At 46.9% G+C, this 16852-nt stretch overlaps 2 protein-coding genes across 2 annotated transcripts; one reads left to right on the forward strand and one right to left on the reverse strand.

Annotated features, from left to right (window-relative positions):
• Positions 1-8309: 8309 nt before the first annotated feature.
• On the reverse strand, positions 8310-8946 carry LOC140223130 (uncharacterized). Its single transcript, XM_072294635.1, has one exon. The coding sequence runs from the start codon at positions 8925-8927 to the stop codon at positions 8310-8312; it is 618 nt and encodes a 205-aa protein (XP_072150736.1). The 5' UTR covers positions 8928-8946.
• A 3768-nt stretch (positions 8947-12714) lies between these two features.
• LOC117860042 (aspartic proteinase nepenthesin-1) lies at positions 12715-14386 on the forward strand. Its single transcript, XM_034743243.2, has one exon. It carries the CDS (start codon positions 12860-12862, stop codon positions 14177-14179), a length of 1320 nt encoding a protein of 439 aa, XP_034599134.1. The 5' UTR covers positions 12715-12859; the 3' UTR covers positions 14180-14386.
• The last annotated feature ends 2466 nt before the right edge of the window (positions 14387-16852 follow it).

A 16852-nucleotide genomic window follows, 5' to 3' on the forward strand; every position in this document is an offset into this window, starting at 1 on the left:
GTGGGAACTGACTAACCAACCCATCATAAAAGCCACAGAGGTTGACATAGTAACACATTCAAACTCAGATTCAAACTCAAACACACATTCAGATTTGGGCTCACATTCAGAGTCATGATCAAACGCAGATGCATTCACATTTGGATTGAGGAAAGAACACAGGGATGGAGGGGGTATAGAAAAGAACGTTAACTAAATTTGCTTTAATTAAAATTGTGCTCGAGTACAGCCGAACACACTTGAGTAGCGCAACGGTAAGGCTCATGTTATTCACCCTGAGCTCCCAGGTTCGAACCCTGTTGGAGCCAATTTTTTGTTATATTTTTTTCTTTATGCTCCATTTTTTTGGTACATGTTTAATTTGTCTAATATTGCTTCTACTAAAACAAAATTTGAAATGATTATATTTTTTCTTTATGCTCCATTTTTTTGGTAGATGATTAATTTGTCTAATATTGCTTCTACTAAAACAAAGTTTGAAATGATTTTGAGAAAATGGGCATGCACTAATATTGCACCTCACATGTATCATTGGCACGAGTGAGCCATGTTCATGCTTGTACAAAGACGTATACTACCACCTTGTCGAAATCGTTTGAATTTTTTATGGGATGTTTATAGAGCCAAACTATGATGCTTTGTGCATCTGTGCGATTTTCTGACCAATTTTTCCTATTATTGAAATTTTTGTTGGATTAGTGAAGCATAATTGTTAAAATATGCTAAGATAGCTAAAAAACTAAGTGAGGGTTGTGCATAATGTTGACAATAAAGTTTCAACTAATACCTAAGTGAGAGTTGTTCATGCTTTTACAAGTTGTCTAGTACCACCTTGTCAAAACAATTTGAAATTTTAATGGGATGTTTGTCACTAGTAGAGAAATGACTTTCCATCCACCCCCTTTTGTCCCGGTTTAAAGTTGGCCCGGGACAAAAGGTTCACCAACCGGGACTAAAACTCGGTCACTGGTGGGGGGCTCACCAACCGGGACCTTTTATCCCGGTTGCAAAGGCTAGTGGGAAAAAAAGACTCTGAGAGGCATTTTATCCCGGTTTGAAATACCAACCGGGATAAAAGACCCCCCTTTTATCCCGGTTGGTAACACCAACCGAGATAAAAGGGTCAAGAGCCTTTTATCCCGGTTGGAAACACCAACCGGGATAAAAGGGGGTCATTTATCCCGGTTGGTGTTTCAAACCGGGATAAAAGGGTCCCCCAACGAGGTCATTGGAAGATGGCTGGAAAGGGATTAAATACTCGAACCCTTTTATCCCGGTTGGAAACACCAACCGGGATAAAAGGGTCTTTTATCCCGGTTGGTGTTTCCAACCGGGATAAAAGGGTCCCCCACGAGTTAATACAAAAGGATAGTATCCCCTACATAGTCAGATGTGGTGTGTAGGTGGGATGGCAAGGAAGCTACGCGCGAGGCTGGAGGTTGTGGGTTCGAATCCCACGAACCGCGCACGTGCATATTTCGCGTGAAAAATCGCGTGACTTGTGACTTGCGACGTGCGCGTGTGGGTGGGAGCTCGGGATTTTTTTTTTGCAGCGCCGGCCGTGGGTGAACCCTTTTATCCCGGTTGGTATTACCAACCGGGACAAAAGGGGGGGGGGTCTTTTATCCCGGGTCAATCTAAGATAGTTTTCTTGCACATTATCACAAAGCCAAATTTATAGATGGGCATAAAGCCCGAGCCCATGAGCCCGGCACGATAGAATGAAAATCTATGAATAATGAATGAAAATCTGAGGTTAATCATTATAAGATTATTTTATCCATCTTAAGATATTCTAGATTTTATCCTTTATGTATTCACAAAATAACTACAATAAAAGAAAAATCATGTAATAAGAATTCTCAAATAAATTGAGGTTAATCATTAAGCATTATTATACTAATGTAATATATAAAGCATCGACTAAAAGAGGCGAGCGCAACCACCGAGGGCGCCAAAAAGAATTCACTCCTGAAAAAAATACCGCCAAAAGCCCAAAACACCGATTTATTTATCCATATCCCCCACTACTCGTCAACCCATCCTCCAGTCATCCACACCCCCCACCCCGATCCATTTCTCCAAGTCTCCAACCCTAGCCGCCGCCGGCGGCACACCGCCATCGACGACCTCCTCACGAGCTGCGTCCACCAGTGGTCCTCTGTATCCCTCCCCCTTTCTGGAACCCTAGCCGCCGCAGGTGGCTCACTTCCGCCAGCGACCTACTTCCTCTCCCACGAGCTGCGTCGCCGCCGCCATCAATCACCGCCGGTGGATCTGCTTCCCCGTCGACTAGGCTTCACCGCACCACGTCTTCTTCCACTTTGATGACTATAGCCGCCAAGAAACTTGTCTACATCCGCAACTAAGGCACAACCGCAATGGTGGCGACAAGAGGTCAAGGTAGGAAGAGGTCTGCAGAAGAAGATCAAGGTAAGCCACAACGTGTTCTGTTATTTGTTCAAGTAGTACTACAATTTTGTTGGTGCTCTGGTTTAGGTGCACAATACATGAGATATAATGCAACAACACAGTACAATGCAACAACACTTTGATGAATTTTTGTGGCTGTTATCCACTTATCCTTTCCTGTTTTAGTTATCTGAAATCAATTGCACTGCGCAGTAAAGTAAAACCTAGATCTTTTAAAATGGGTGCAGTAGCAGTTGAATAAGAGGCTGAATCATAATAGTGGTTGTGTATTTATGATGTTCCAAAATCATGATAATGGTATGCCTCTTGGGATAATTAACTTAGGCATTTTGAAAGGATTGACAATCCTAATTTCTGGCACTCCTAGTATTTCTTATTGTTTTGAGCCCAAACTTTTACAGTAGCAAGATGGCTATTTTATTTATACATGTCCTGTACTTTTTCTGATTCCATATCTTACTGTGTGGTAGGTCGAGTGGATTTCAGTGCCATATTGTATATGTGCTGATCCTTAGAAGTTGTATTGCAATCATACTGATTGTACTCTGATAGTTGTGATGCTAGCCCTTATGATTTTTTTAATACTTCTTGTGTCCATATAATCTTGATCCTTAGTATTACTACCCTACAACCTGTTGGTGATAAACACCTAGATAAGACAGCCTGTTAGTAGACTATAAGAACTGAACTTTACTACTTCTAAATCAATTGCACTGCATAGTAAAGTAAAACCTAGATCTTTTAAATGGGTGCAGTAGGCATTTCGATGTGATAATTAACTTAGGCATTTCGAAAGGATTGACAATCTTAATTTTTGGCACTGCTAGTATTCCTTATTGTTTTGAGCCCTTATGATTGTGTTAATACTTCTTGTGTCCATATAAGCATGATCCTTAGTATTAATACCTTACAACCCATTGGTGAGAAACACCTAGATTAGACAGCATGGGAATAGACTTTCAGAACTGAACATAACTACTTCTTGTGTCACTGATCTGAATGTGTCACCTTTCTTATAGTTGCATTGGTAATGAAATTTCTTACTGCCTAAAATTTCCAACATGGACTGGTAGTAGCAAGTTAACGTCAATCACTGTTTCACTGCTGTACTTTCTTATTGTAATAGATACAAGGGTAAATGAAAGTAAAGAACCTCGAAAAACTGATTATGAGAGAAGGCGGGATGCACAAATAGCGGAGAATGCTAAGGTGTTTGAAGCACTTGGACTGCTAAATCTATCTACTGAATTTAATAATTCTGTACCTGAACCTGCAACAAAGAAGGGGAAAAAATCAGCAAACCAGAAAACAAATAGTGAAGATTCGGATTCATCGGAATTTCTCCTTGAGGACAATGATCAAGGAGATAGTGATGATGATGACACTGAATCTGATGAGCAGCCACAACCCACTAAGGTGCTTCTTCTATCTTCAAAATACTGGCTAGGAAAAATTTGCATTGCATTAGATTGTTTTTAAACTGTTCTTTAATATATGCCCTTGCTTTGTAGATACCTATTCTTTCTTTCTTACATGATCTTTAATATATGCTCTTGTTTATTAATGCACATGACTTACTACATTTTTCCCACAGTGTCCTGCAGGCTAGAAGCGAAAAGTCCTCGCTTCAAAGAAGAAGAGAGTTTCCAACATGGCTCCGGGAGTTAGGGCTACTAAGAGAGTGAGGGCACCTCAAGGTTCGCAGGTGCAACCTACTAGGGCCGAATTAAGAACATCAAAAAGGCTTCAACTGTCAGCAAGAGATGGGCAGAGTGAACATGCTCCTACAGATGGTCAAGATGAAATACCACCAAGTTCTTTTACAGATGCAGAGCAGGGCAATGGAACTGGTGTTGAGGACATTATAGCCACAGAGGAAGATAGTGGAGCTGGTGCTCAAGACATGATACATGCTGATGTAGACACTGAAGGCAAGTTATTGTTTCTTTATCATTGAAATAGATCAACTCTTTTGCTGATTTCCATGAAACTAAATCATTTAACTGCAAATTATATTTTGTAGCTCCTGCACAGAGAGCCCCAAGGAGACCCAGGCCACCCACCAAGGGAACACAGCTGGACAGGATGACAAAAGCTATGGGAAGGAGAATGCCCGTAGCTGTTGCTGAAGGGAAAAAAAGGCCTCATGAACCTGTTCAAGCAGCCAAGTTTGCATCTGAGGCTGGTGTCATCATTCGGGATAAGGTTCCTGTGCTACCACATTGGAAATTATATAAGAAGGATGATCAACATTACAAAAATTTTGTGGGAAAAATCTCTGTAAGTGCAATATTGTTTTCTTGGTAAACTTGTAGACCTGCTAAACCTAAATTAACTAACTTATGGAATTGTCAAATGACTAGGGGCGCTTGGCGATTAACACTAACGACAAGCCGACAGACGATGCTTGCACCGATGTGATGCGCTCTGGGGTGCGACAAAGGCGTTATCGGCTCAAGCAGAAATACTTCAATGGTGTAAGTGCTAATGAGATTAGCAAAACTTCTCCAGTTAACTGCATGTCTGATGAACAGTGGAGGGCACTAATTGCAAAGTGGTCTGATCCAAAGAACATGGTATATTTTATTCTTGTCAATTATCATTTCTCAGTCAGTTTCCAAATTATCTTCTCAATGTTAACCAATGATCTCATCTGACATTTAATTCTCTTATAGGAAACAAGTGAAAAGAACAAGCTGAATCGTGGTAAAGTCAAGTATCATCAGACTACGGGTTCTCGCAGCTATGTGGCACACTTACATGCATATGTAAGTATTTGATTATCTACATAAGACTGACTTTGTATCATAAGACTGATGACACTTTGTTGCAATTGATTCTCTGTGAAACAGAAGCATCAGAGGAACAATGCAGAACCTAGCACAGATACCCATGAAGAACTTGATGTGGTGGAGGCCTTCACTTCCTGCCATACCAGCTCCAAACATGGTCTTAGTGAACCAGCAAGAGAAGCAGTTGTAAGTCTCTACATCTGTATCCATGCATGTTAGTTGATGATTACTAAAATAAAGTTGTAAAATCACCTTTAGCTCCATCACTAGACCCACCCTGCTAGGATTATTGATTACAAAAATATAGTTGAGATGGTCATGTACAAGTAAAAACAAGTATCCATGCATGTTAGTTGATGATAATAAGAGAGAATGGCTGCAATTGGTTATCCAGATTGATTATATGTAGTTTGAAACTGTATCTAGATTGATTAGAGAATGAATTGTTCAAAAGTTTGACAACACTAGAGTAATCCACATTGATACTTCTCTGATGTCACAATCAATTTGGCTTGTATTATTCATAGATGCCACAATCTTCAGATTTACACTGCAAGTACAAGCATATGCATATACCAGGTTACAATTTTTAGATTTTTACTGCAAGGGTTCTGACTTTAATACTACATGCTACATTGCTATCTGAATTTCCAAATAAAATTAGCACTGCTATCTAAATCTTAAGGATGTCTAGTCTACATCATCACTTTGAATTTTACACTAAAATATTTAAGCTTAGTGATGCTGCAGCCTTAGCAATTGGAAACAAGCATGCTGATCAGGCTGATCATGTTCTGGTAACAGTACAATAGAATCATTGCATTTCATTGGATTGGCTTGTGGTGCTGATCTGCTACTGAAATAGGGACATATTTTTGTCCTTTATGCTATATTTTATTCTACCTCTAGTACACATCTTGCTGTTTTTATTTTATAAAATACATCTTGACTTATATTTCCTCCTCAGATTAATGCAATAATTATCAACTAATGATGGATCATTGTTGTTTTAGACTAATATGGAAGCTTTGAGGGCACAACCTGTGGCTGAAGGTGAGACAAGAGTATCAAGTGTGCAGGTTGTGTCCCAGGTGCTCCCCAAGAACAGCTCAAACAGTTTCCTGAAGAGTGTTGGCATCAAACCAGTGGGAACCTCCCAAGCATCATCATCATCAAATGAAATCGAGCTACGGGAACAACTAGCAGCTGAAGCTAAGGCTGCTGTACAAGATGAACTCGAGGATCTCAAGAAGAGAAGTGAAGAAGCTGAGGAGAAGCTGGCGAGGACAGAAAGAGAGCTGGAGGAGATGAAGAAGCTGACTGAGATTAACACCAAGGCAATGGAGGAGAACAATGCGCTGCTCAAGCGTATCTTGTCCCTCAACAATGCTTCTTCGACATGAGCGCTGCTGGTGGTTGCCAAGACCACAAACTGTAGCTTCTAGTTGTTGGCAAGCTGGTGCTCCTGATGGATATGCAATCCTTATGTGCTGGTGGTGAAATAAGTTTGGTGAACTGAGTTGTTGGCAAGCTGGTGCTTCTAGTTTCCTGCTGGTGGTTGGTCATTTTGTTTAGCACTTAAGTTGGTAGTGATGAAATCCATGGTATGTGATATGTTTGTACTGTTGGTGAACTAAGTTTGGTGAACTGAGTTTGTTGAATTGAGTTTAGTTGCTGATGAACTGAGTTTAGTAGTCTTGATTAAGTTGTATGGTAATTGGAATACTGGATCTGTTAGCTGCTGGTGATGTCTATATTATTTGTATTTTCTAATGAAATCAGACTGACCATCTGAGCAGAAATGTTGTCTTTGTGACGATTGTATATTTTGTTCTGTGATGACTTCATATGTTGTTCTGTGACGAAAATGAGAAGCTACAACAGCGCGACACGTTGAATAATCACAGGATGCCACGTGGCCCCCACAACAAGTGACACGTGGACATTCTATCCACTGGCCACGTCATCCACCACGTGACAACCGCGTCAGCTGCCACGGCAAGCGACACGTGCCAGTAGACTCAGCAACACGTGTCAGTCCAGTCATCAGCCACGTCACTGCCACGTTGTGGGACACGTCAGCTGCCAGCGTAGCAAACGCCGTTTGGCAGCCTAACAGAGCGGTATGTTATGACGAAAACAGGGAACATCGGCGACAAAAACCTTTCGTCATAGAATGAAATCCTTTCTGTGACGATGCACGTTTCATCATTGATTGAAAACACATCTGTGACGAAAAATGGACGTTTCGTCACCATACGTAATCAATGACGCTCATTCCATGACGAAACTGTTTTCGTCACCACTTCGTCACAGAAAGTAGTCGGTGACGATTGTGTAGTCTTCGGTGACGAAAGGGGAGCGTCATTGATGACCACTTCCCTAGTAGTGTAAAGGCCCCTCGGCGAACACGGCGCGCACGTACGCACTCCCCTGGCGACCCGGCCTTCTCTGCACTCTGAGCCACAAAAACTCCTCCGCGAGAACCGGTCTTCAGCTTTGCTCACAAGCCAAGTTGTGTTCCCCTCCGCTACTGGCGCCACGGCCAACGGTTTGACCATCCCTGCAACTGCAACTCCTGCAGAACTACCAGCATGCGCCGCACGCCATGCTGGACTTGACTCCGGACGCAAACGCGAGCACGCACACGTGCGCTATCCGGCTGAACCTACTACGATACCTAGAACGTGGCCACACCACCGTCCTAGCCTGACACGAACTCGACACTGGACGCGAACACGAGCACCAACTCGTGCCCCCAAACAAGCATGACGCACACACGCCATGACTGAACACACACATATGTGCTAAGTCAAGATTAGTGCTAACAATTTCCCCCGTAATCTTGACTTGCTTATTCTACTTTCTAGACATACTTCAAGGTAATGTTGGTTCATCATCCGCCGTCGCAAGAAGCGCTTCTTCCTTCTTTGGCTTGGGACATTCCCTGGCAAAATGTCCACGGACGCCGCAATTGTAGCATTTACCTTTCTTTCCCGGAGACTTGAGCTTCTCCCAAGCCTGCCACTCAGCCGCCGTGAGCAGGAGCTGACCATGACCGGTCTTGCTAGCTTGAGTGCGCCGTCAAGAACGCTCGTTGAAGGCCTTCAACCTCCCAAGCGCCTCCTCAAACGGCATCTTCTCCACGTCACAAAACTGCTCGATCCCCACAACGACAGGGTAGAGCTGATCTGGGACGGTGTCGAGGAGCTTCTTAACCATGGTGGAGTCGTCAAGTGTTGCGCCGAGGTTGATGTACTTCTCCGCCATGCCACTAATTTTGCCGGCGTAGTCATCCAATGGCTCCCCCTCCTTCATGCGCAGCAAGTCGAATTCACCTTTGAAGGTTGAAAGATGAGCGGCCTTGACGCGGTCGGCTCCGACAAACCTCATCTTGAGGCTGTCCCAAAGCTCTTTCGCCGTCTTCTTTTGTGACACCTGCAAGAGAATGTCCTCCGGTAGCGCTTGAAGAAGTTGTGCCCTCGCCGTCTTGTCCTTCCGTGCGTCCGCCACCTCGCCTTCCGCCGGATTCACGTCCTCCCAAAGGCCCTGAGCATCAAGGATGGCCTCCACCTTGATCGCCCACGCGGTGTAGTTCGTCGATGAGAGCAGCGGGTACGCGAGCGAGACACCGCTACTTCCCCCGGCACTGTGCGGAACCATCGCCATGGAGTCGAGGTAGTAGCACAGGATCTTGGGCATACACGGCTCTGGTACCAATTGTTGGAACTAGCTCTAAGATCACTCACGCTCACGCATAGACGCAAGGAGGAAGATGAACTGTAGTTTCCGGCGACGAACGCTACAGCCGCCGAACGACCTGTATCTTGGCCTGCTATTCAACTCAAAATGGACTCGAACCAACTGACACACAAGGATTACATAGCCATTTAAAGGCCCCTCAGCGAACACGACGCGCACGTACACACTCCCCTAGTGACTCGGCCTTCTCTGACTCTGAGCCACAAAAACTCCTCCGCAAGAACCGGTCTTCAGCTTCGCTCACAAGCCAAGTTGCGTTCCCCTCCGCTACTGACGCCACGGCCAACAGCTTGACAATCCCTGCAACTGCAACTCCTGCAGAACTACCAGCATGCGCCGCACGCCATGCTGGACTCAACTCCGGACGGAAACGCGAGCACGCACACACGCGCTATGCGGCTGAACCTACTACGATACCTAGAACGTGGCCACACCACCGTCCTGCCCTGACACGAACTCGACACTGGACGCGAACACGAGCACCAACTCGTGCCCCCAAACAAGCATGATGCACACACGCCATGACTGAACACACACATATGTGCTAAGTCAAGATTAGTGCTAACAATTTTCCCCCTATTCTTGACTTGCTTATTCTACTTTCTAGACATACTTCAAAGTAATGTTGGTTCATCATCCGCCGTCGCAAGGAGCGCTTCTTCCTTCTTTGGCTTGGGACATTCCCTGGCAAAATGTCCATAGACACCGCAATTGTAGCATTTACCTTTCTTTCCCAGAGACTTGAGCTTCTCCCGAGCCTGCCACTCGGCCGCCGTGAGCAGGAGCTGACCATGACCGGTCTTGCTAGCTTGAGTGCGCCGTCGAGAACGCTCGTCGAAGGCCTTCAACCTCCCAAGCGCCTCCTCAAACGGCATCTTCTCCATGTCACAAAACTGCTCGATCCCCGCAACGACAGGGTAGAGCCGATCTGGGACAGTGTCGAGGAGCTTCTTAACCATGGCGGAGTCGTCGAGTGTTGCGCCGAGGTTGACGTACTTCGCCGCCATGCCACTAATTTTGCCGGCGTAGTCATCCAATGGCTCCCCCTCCTTCATGCGCAGCAAGTCGAATTCGCCTTTCAAGGTTGAAAGATGAGTGGCCTTGACGCGGTCGGCTCCGACAAACCTCGTCTTGAGGCTGTCCCAAAGCTCTTTCGCCGTCTTCTTTTGTGACACCTGCAAGAGAATGTCCTCCGGTAGCGCTTGAAGAAGTTGTGCCCTCGCCGTCTTGTCCTTCCGTGCGTCCGCCACCTCACCTTCCGCCGGATTCAGGGCCTCCCAAAGGCCCTGAGCATCAAGGATGGCCTCCACCTTGATCGCCCACACGGTGTAGTTCGTCGATGAGAGCAGCGGGTACGCGAGCGAGACACCGCTACTTCCCCCGGCACTGTGCGGAACCATCGCCATGGAGTCAAGGTAGTAGCGCAGGATCTTGGGCATACACGGCTCTGGTACCAATTGTTGGAACTAGCTCTAAGATCACTCACGCTCACACACAGACGCAAGAAGGAAGATGAACAGTAGTTTTCGGCGACGAACGCCACGGTCGCCGAACGACCTGTATCTTGGCCTGCTATTCAACTCAAAATGGACTCGAACCAACTGACACACAAGGATTACATAGCCATTTAAAGGCCCCTCAGCGAACACGGTGCGCACGTACGCACTCCCCTGGCGACCCGGCCTTCTCTGCACTCTGAGCCACAAAAACTCCTCCGCGAGAACCGGTCTTCAGCTTCGCTCACAAGCCAAGTTGCGTTCCCCTCCGCTACTGACGCCACGGCCAACGGCTTGACCATCCCTGCAACTGCAACTCCTGCAGAAGTACCAGCATGCGCCGCACGCCATGCTGGACTCGACTCTGGACGCAAACGCGAGCATGCACACGCGCGCTATCCGGCTGAACCTACTACGATACCTAGAACGTGGCCACACCGCCGTCCTGCCCTGACACGAACTCAACACTGGACGCGAACACGAGCACCAACTCGTGCCCCCAAACAAGCATGATGCACACACGTCATGACTGAACACACACATGTGTGCTAAGTCAAGATTAGTGCTAACCCCTCCCCCCCCCCCCCCCAGGCATTGACAAGGATAAGCTGGCCGCCAGTACCCAACAGTTTGGCTTTCCAGCCCGAGAGGTAGCGGTCAAAACTATCAATCAACGGTTTGTAATCGATCACTCGAAGCTTGTGGGGGAGAGAGGCAAGCCAAGATATGCCCGGGGAAAGGTGCAAACTGTGCAGCCCAGAATGGATGCCATGCTCGTAGCTTCAGCTAGCGGCAAATGCATTGGAACAAAAGTGGATTTGTGGAAGTTGATAGCAAGGCCGGTGGCGGCAGAGAAGTCGTCCAAAATGGATTTAAGAACTCGCATTGATCTGGTGTCCCCTCTGGTAATGATCAAGGTATCATCGGCGTATTGCAAAACGGGGCAAGGGAGTGACTGGTCAATTGGGTAGCACAGCTCACTTCTGGCCGAGGCACATTTTAATTATTAGACGTTGAAGAACGTCGGCCACCACGATGAATAGGTAAGGGGAGATGGGATCCCCCTGTCGAAGCCCACGGCGACAGGTGATCCAGCGCCCAGGAACTCCGTTTAGCATGACAGATGTTCGACCACTTGACAAAATCTTCCCAATCCAACCACACTACCGATGTTACATTTCTTACAAACGAATTGGGATTAATTTTAAAACTTTGCATGCTTCTACAACATCACCTCCTCTCTACATGCGTGAGTTTTGTTTGGAACACTTCAAAACTTCCAGACAAGCGTGAATTGGGCCCCATCAAAGTGCCCCTGCAAGAGGAATATCGTTTGTTCGTTATCCATATCTGACAGATACAGAGATGTTGCCGCATCAAGGCATTACCCACTGGACAGCAGCCGCTCAGCGATCAAAAATATGCGGGGGGTGTTCGGAAGACGGCGGGTAAACTTTAGCCCCTATTATATCGGATGTTTGACACTAATTAAGAGTATTAAACATAGTCTAATCATAAAACTAATTGCACAACTTCTAGGCTAAATCGCGAGACGAATCTATTAAGCCTAATTAGTTCATGATTTGATAATGTGGTGCTACAGTAACTATTCTCTAATGATGAATTAATTAGGTTTAATAGGTTCGTCTCGCAATTTAGCCTAGGGGTTCTGCTATTAGTTTTGTAATTAGCTCATGTTTAGTCCTTCTAATTAGCATCCGAACATCCGATGTGACAGGGCTAAAGTTTAGCCCTTGCTATCCAAACGCATATTGCTATCTAAGTGGTGCCTGTTGGCCGAATGTTTATTTGCCATTCCACATATTGTTAGTGGCAATTAGGTTTAGCTTCATTGTTTGCTCTTCGATCGGAGAAGGGATGCACGTAATAACCAGTATCGTTTACGGTGCAAATAATCTTCCACGAACCAGTATTGTTTCATAAGCTACCTTTTGGTCATTATCCTTAGCTTTTCTCTCTCTGTATACTGCCCTACACTGTGTCTGAGATAGGTGGCTGATAATGTGTATTCCACTACTGTAGTCGTGAATAATGACAGCAGGTCATTCTTCGTCTCTGGTTTCCTCCACAATGAATCCAACATCGCCACTAATGGAGTAGGGTTTGATGGCCTGATGAAAGTAGGGCCTCTATAAAGCGGAGCAACATCTGACGCTTCCAGCACCAGTGACTCCTATAAAATGCCACGCACTCTATCGCTACGAGCACATCAACAATATAACACATCGCCTTCGTGCGCATAGGCGTGGAAGCGCATCAATACACAGATTAACAAATGGATCGTACTCGCAAGTTACAACTCCCATACCTGTAGTCCGTTGTTGATTAAACTAGCTGCGGCGATCCAAGACATACATGGCGCCGTCTACTTTCGTCTTGCTCCTCGCTCTCCTCCTGGCCTCTTTGGCAGCTACGTCGGATGCCTCGTTTGACCTCCGCGCCGAGCTCAACCATCCCTATGCCGGCAGCCCGCTCTCAAACCACGAGATGCTCCGCGACGCCGCCATGGCGAGCAAGGCCCGGCGGCGCGCGTGGAACGACGCCGCTAGCGTGGCTATAGCGGCGGATCATGGCGCCATCTCCGACGCCGACGTGCTGGTCAGGCCGTTCGGCAGGTCGGAGCACACGCTGACCGTCGGCGTCGGCACCCCACCGCAGCCGCGCACGCTCCTCCTCGACACCGGCAGCGACCTCATCTGGACGCACTGCAAGCTCTTGGGTGGGAAGCACCGCGAGCCGCTCTACGACCCTGCCGGGTCGTCCTCCTTCGCCGCCGTCCCCTGCGACGGCAGGCTGTGCGAGACGGGCAGCTTCAACACCAAGAACTGCTCCAGCAACAAGTGCCTCTACACCTACGACTATGGGAGCGCCACGACCAGAGGCGAGCTCGCGTCCGAGACCTTCACGTTCGGCGAGCACCACAAGGTCTCGGTCTCCCTCGACTTCGGGTGCGGAAGGCTCACCTCCGGCAGCATCGACGGCGCCTCCGGCATCCTAGGGATCAGCCCGGACAAGTTATCCTTGGTGTCGCAGCTACAGATACCGAGGTTCTCCTACTGCCTCACTCCTTTCCTCGACCGCGATACAAGCCACATGTTCTTCGGGGCAATGGCCGACCTGTCCAAGTACAGGACCACAGGGCCTATCCAGACAACTTACTTAGTGAGGGACCCGAGTGGCAGAAACTACTACTATTACGTGCCCTTGATCGGCATCTCTGTTGGGACGAAGCGACTCAACGTGACGGCGTCGAGCTTCGCCATCGGGCTCGATGGCGGTGGCGGCACCTTTGTCGACTCAGGAGACACGACCGGCATGCTTCCGTCGGTGGCGATGGAGGCCCTTAAGGAGGCTCTGGCGGAGGCCGTGAAGCTACCAGTTCTGAATGGCACGGACCTTGGCTACGAGCTCTGCTTCCAGCTGCCGAAAGGCATGACTGTGGAGGCGGTGCAAGCGCCGCCGCTGGTGTACCACTTCGACGGTGGTGCCGCCATGGTGCTTCCGCGAGAGAACTTCTTCGTCGAGGCGAGCCCGGGGGAGATGTGCCTAGTCATCAGCTCGGGTGGTGCCCGAGGGGCTATCATCGGCAACTACCAGCAACAGAATATGCACGTCCTCTTCGACGTGCAGAACCACAAGTTCTCCTTTTCGCCCACACAATGTGATCAGATTTGAGCCGTGAAATATGAACCCCCACTTTGGAGTGGAGTTGAATAGTGCAGAAATAGCAGACAAAATCAAGCTATTAGAGATGGCTCGTGCATTCCGAAGTCGAAGCCAGTGCAAAGGTCATAGTAGAATAAGTAGCATCTCTTGCAGATGGCGTGTACTTGTCATCCTTAAGGGATGCAAGTTAAAAAACTAATCCGACTTTTAGAGCAAGAGTCTCCCAAAAAATTCTTCCCAAAACTATATATTAGAAGCTCTACTAAAAATTTCTTTCCCCAAAATCATATCATCCCACAGCGATCCCCAATCACTACTACAGAACTGACTTTAGATCCCACCCCCTTTAGTCTCGGTTTAATTTCGGCCAGGGAGAAAAGTGGATGCGCCACGGTAGGCTGGAATGGGGCGCACACTCTCGGTTCTTTTTTTTGCAACCGGGACTACAGGCCACCCTTTAGTCTCAGTTAAAACGGCTAGTTTCCGGGCACCAACGGCGCCACCCTTTACCCCCGGTTGGAGCCACCAACCGGGACAAAAGATCCAACCTTTTGTCCCGGTTGGAGTTACCAACAAGGATAAAGTGTTTACTCCTGGTTGGTAACACCAACCGGGACAAAATCTTATCTACACGAGCTCTTTCTTCCTCCTCCACTTCTCCAGCCCGAGCCACTCCACTCCACAAAGACAGAGAAGCTCATCCTCTCCATGGCGCCGAAGCAAGCCTAGGGGAGGTGCTGCTAAATTTTTTTTCCTCATTTCCATGGGGATTTCACGCATCCAAAGTGTTGTGAAGGTTAGCTACTTCATACTCCGTTCATTTATTGTTGTTAAGCTTTGTTTTATACTTTAGAGAGGGAGAAAAGTGAGTTTGTTTGTTGTTAAGCATGTAGAGGATTTGTATTTATACATGTTGTTGACGTTAGATTTTGACACGTATGGGATCGGCATCAAGGGAGGAAAAGATTGGCTAATGCGGTGGATTAAAAGGTTACGATTGGGAATCGGCCTATTGGTGCTACAGTTGAGAATCGGGCGATTGGTGCTACAGTGTTTTGACGGATGAAGTTGGTGGAGATCGACCGATTGGAAGGCTGGAGCTATTGGGCCAATATGGGCTTAAAGTGGGTTAGAGAAAGAAGATAGAGGAAGTTTGGCCCGTGGGAGTATAATAACCAACTCCGATACGAGTTGTGTTTGTAAATATTTATTTTCGTTTAAAATTAGAGATAGATACTAGTCGGTTAGGGAAACAGTTGTAACAGGCTATAAATAGCCATCTTTAGAGATTTGTAAACAACACATCAATCAATACAAACAATCTACTTTTTCATCGTACTTTACTTTCAAGTCGGCGACTTCGCCAATACATCTTTTTCTTTCACGAGTTTGTACGGGTTGGCAGGACTGCATCGACACGATCTCCAGCCAATTCTGTAAGTTCCGTCTATCGAGTAATATCTAAGCTTTAACTTCGGGCGCATCGCTGTCGTTTCGTTTAGATTTATTCACCAGTTATCGATATTTACTAGAATCATAGGTTTTGTCTATTGTTCTAGTTTTATCACCAGTTATCCAGCTTGAGATTTGAATTGTCGGCTTTATTGTCATTATTCTTGTTTATCATTATACAGCCAATTAGATCTATTTCAAGTGTAACTTCGTAGCGTTGTTTAGTCTGCTCTAGTAGTTTCTTTACAATCATTGCGTGATTATCGTCTGTTCTATAGCCGATCATCTTCATAGGAAATCGGCCGATTCGCTGATACGCTTTTCGAGACAGACCGGAATTTTAGCCGATTGAAACCCCTGGAATTTAACACGTTTCTTTCCTTATCAATCAACAGGTCAGATTGACTGGCACGCCGTGCAAACCGCTCCTGGACGATCACCCAAACAGGAGCTAAGTAGATTCTCCCAGATCGTGTGTCTGACGCTGAAGGCCATCGGCCGATTTCTAGCGCCAACACACTTTTAGCACGCCCAGTGGAACCACCTCAACATCTAACATGTCAAAGACTGCCAAAATCTCCGAAGACAATGTCATCGAGGTTACAGAGGCAGATCTCAAGGACGATCAGAAAGAAGAATAGGCAAGACACCTAGAAGACTACAAGAAGGTATACCTGCAATCTTTCAGTCGTACCAGAAGCGGGGAGGCCATCAAGAAAGCTCCTCTTCCAACCCCCCGCCAGATCACCATCGCTGAGGACTTGGGCAAGATGTCCAACATGATTCAACAATCCGTTTACCAGGCTTTCATCGACCAATCCTCAGTGATGACCGACACGGTATACAATGCCGTCATCAGTTCCCTGGTCAGCGGAGTAGCTCAAGGATATCAGGGGCCAGCGTACGCCTCGTCTATTGTAACTCCAGTCAGAAGCTTACCAGGCACATCTCACTCGGCTCCTCAGCCGATACCGACACAACATGGAGGATACAACACCTCAATGCCACCAAGATACAATGGCGCGTCATGCTTTCAAACGCAAGGGCTGTCTCAGCCTACTCAGCTTTCCTCTGTGCAAACTCTGCCCTCGAACTCAGTGCCTTGGGGGGCACCAGCAGCGGCAACTATTCTAGACCAGTCGGCCGGTTATGGAGGCTCTCCGATCCAAGCACCGTTCCAATCGGCTATCCGGCTGACGGTCCCACAGTATCAACCGGCCACGTCAGAAG

Source organism: Setaria viridis, chromosome 6, assembly GCF_005286985.2.
Source record: "Setaria viridis chromosome 6, Setaria_viridis_v4.0, whole genome shotgun sequence".
Classification (NCBI taxonomy): Eukaryota; Viridiplantae; Streptophyta; class Magnoliopsida; order Poales; family Poaceae; genus Setaria; species Setaria viridis.

Bases quoted from the DNA above. Each gene is read 5' to 3' on its own strand.
- LOC117860042 (XM_034743243.2), top strand. From the start codon at position 12,860: ATGGCGCCGTCTACTTTCGTCTTGCTCCTCGCTCTCCTCCTGGCCTCT.
- LOC140223130 (XM_072294635.1), bottom strand. From the start codon at position 8,927: ATGCCCAAGATCCTGTGCTACTACCTCGACTCCATGGCGATGGTTCCG.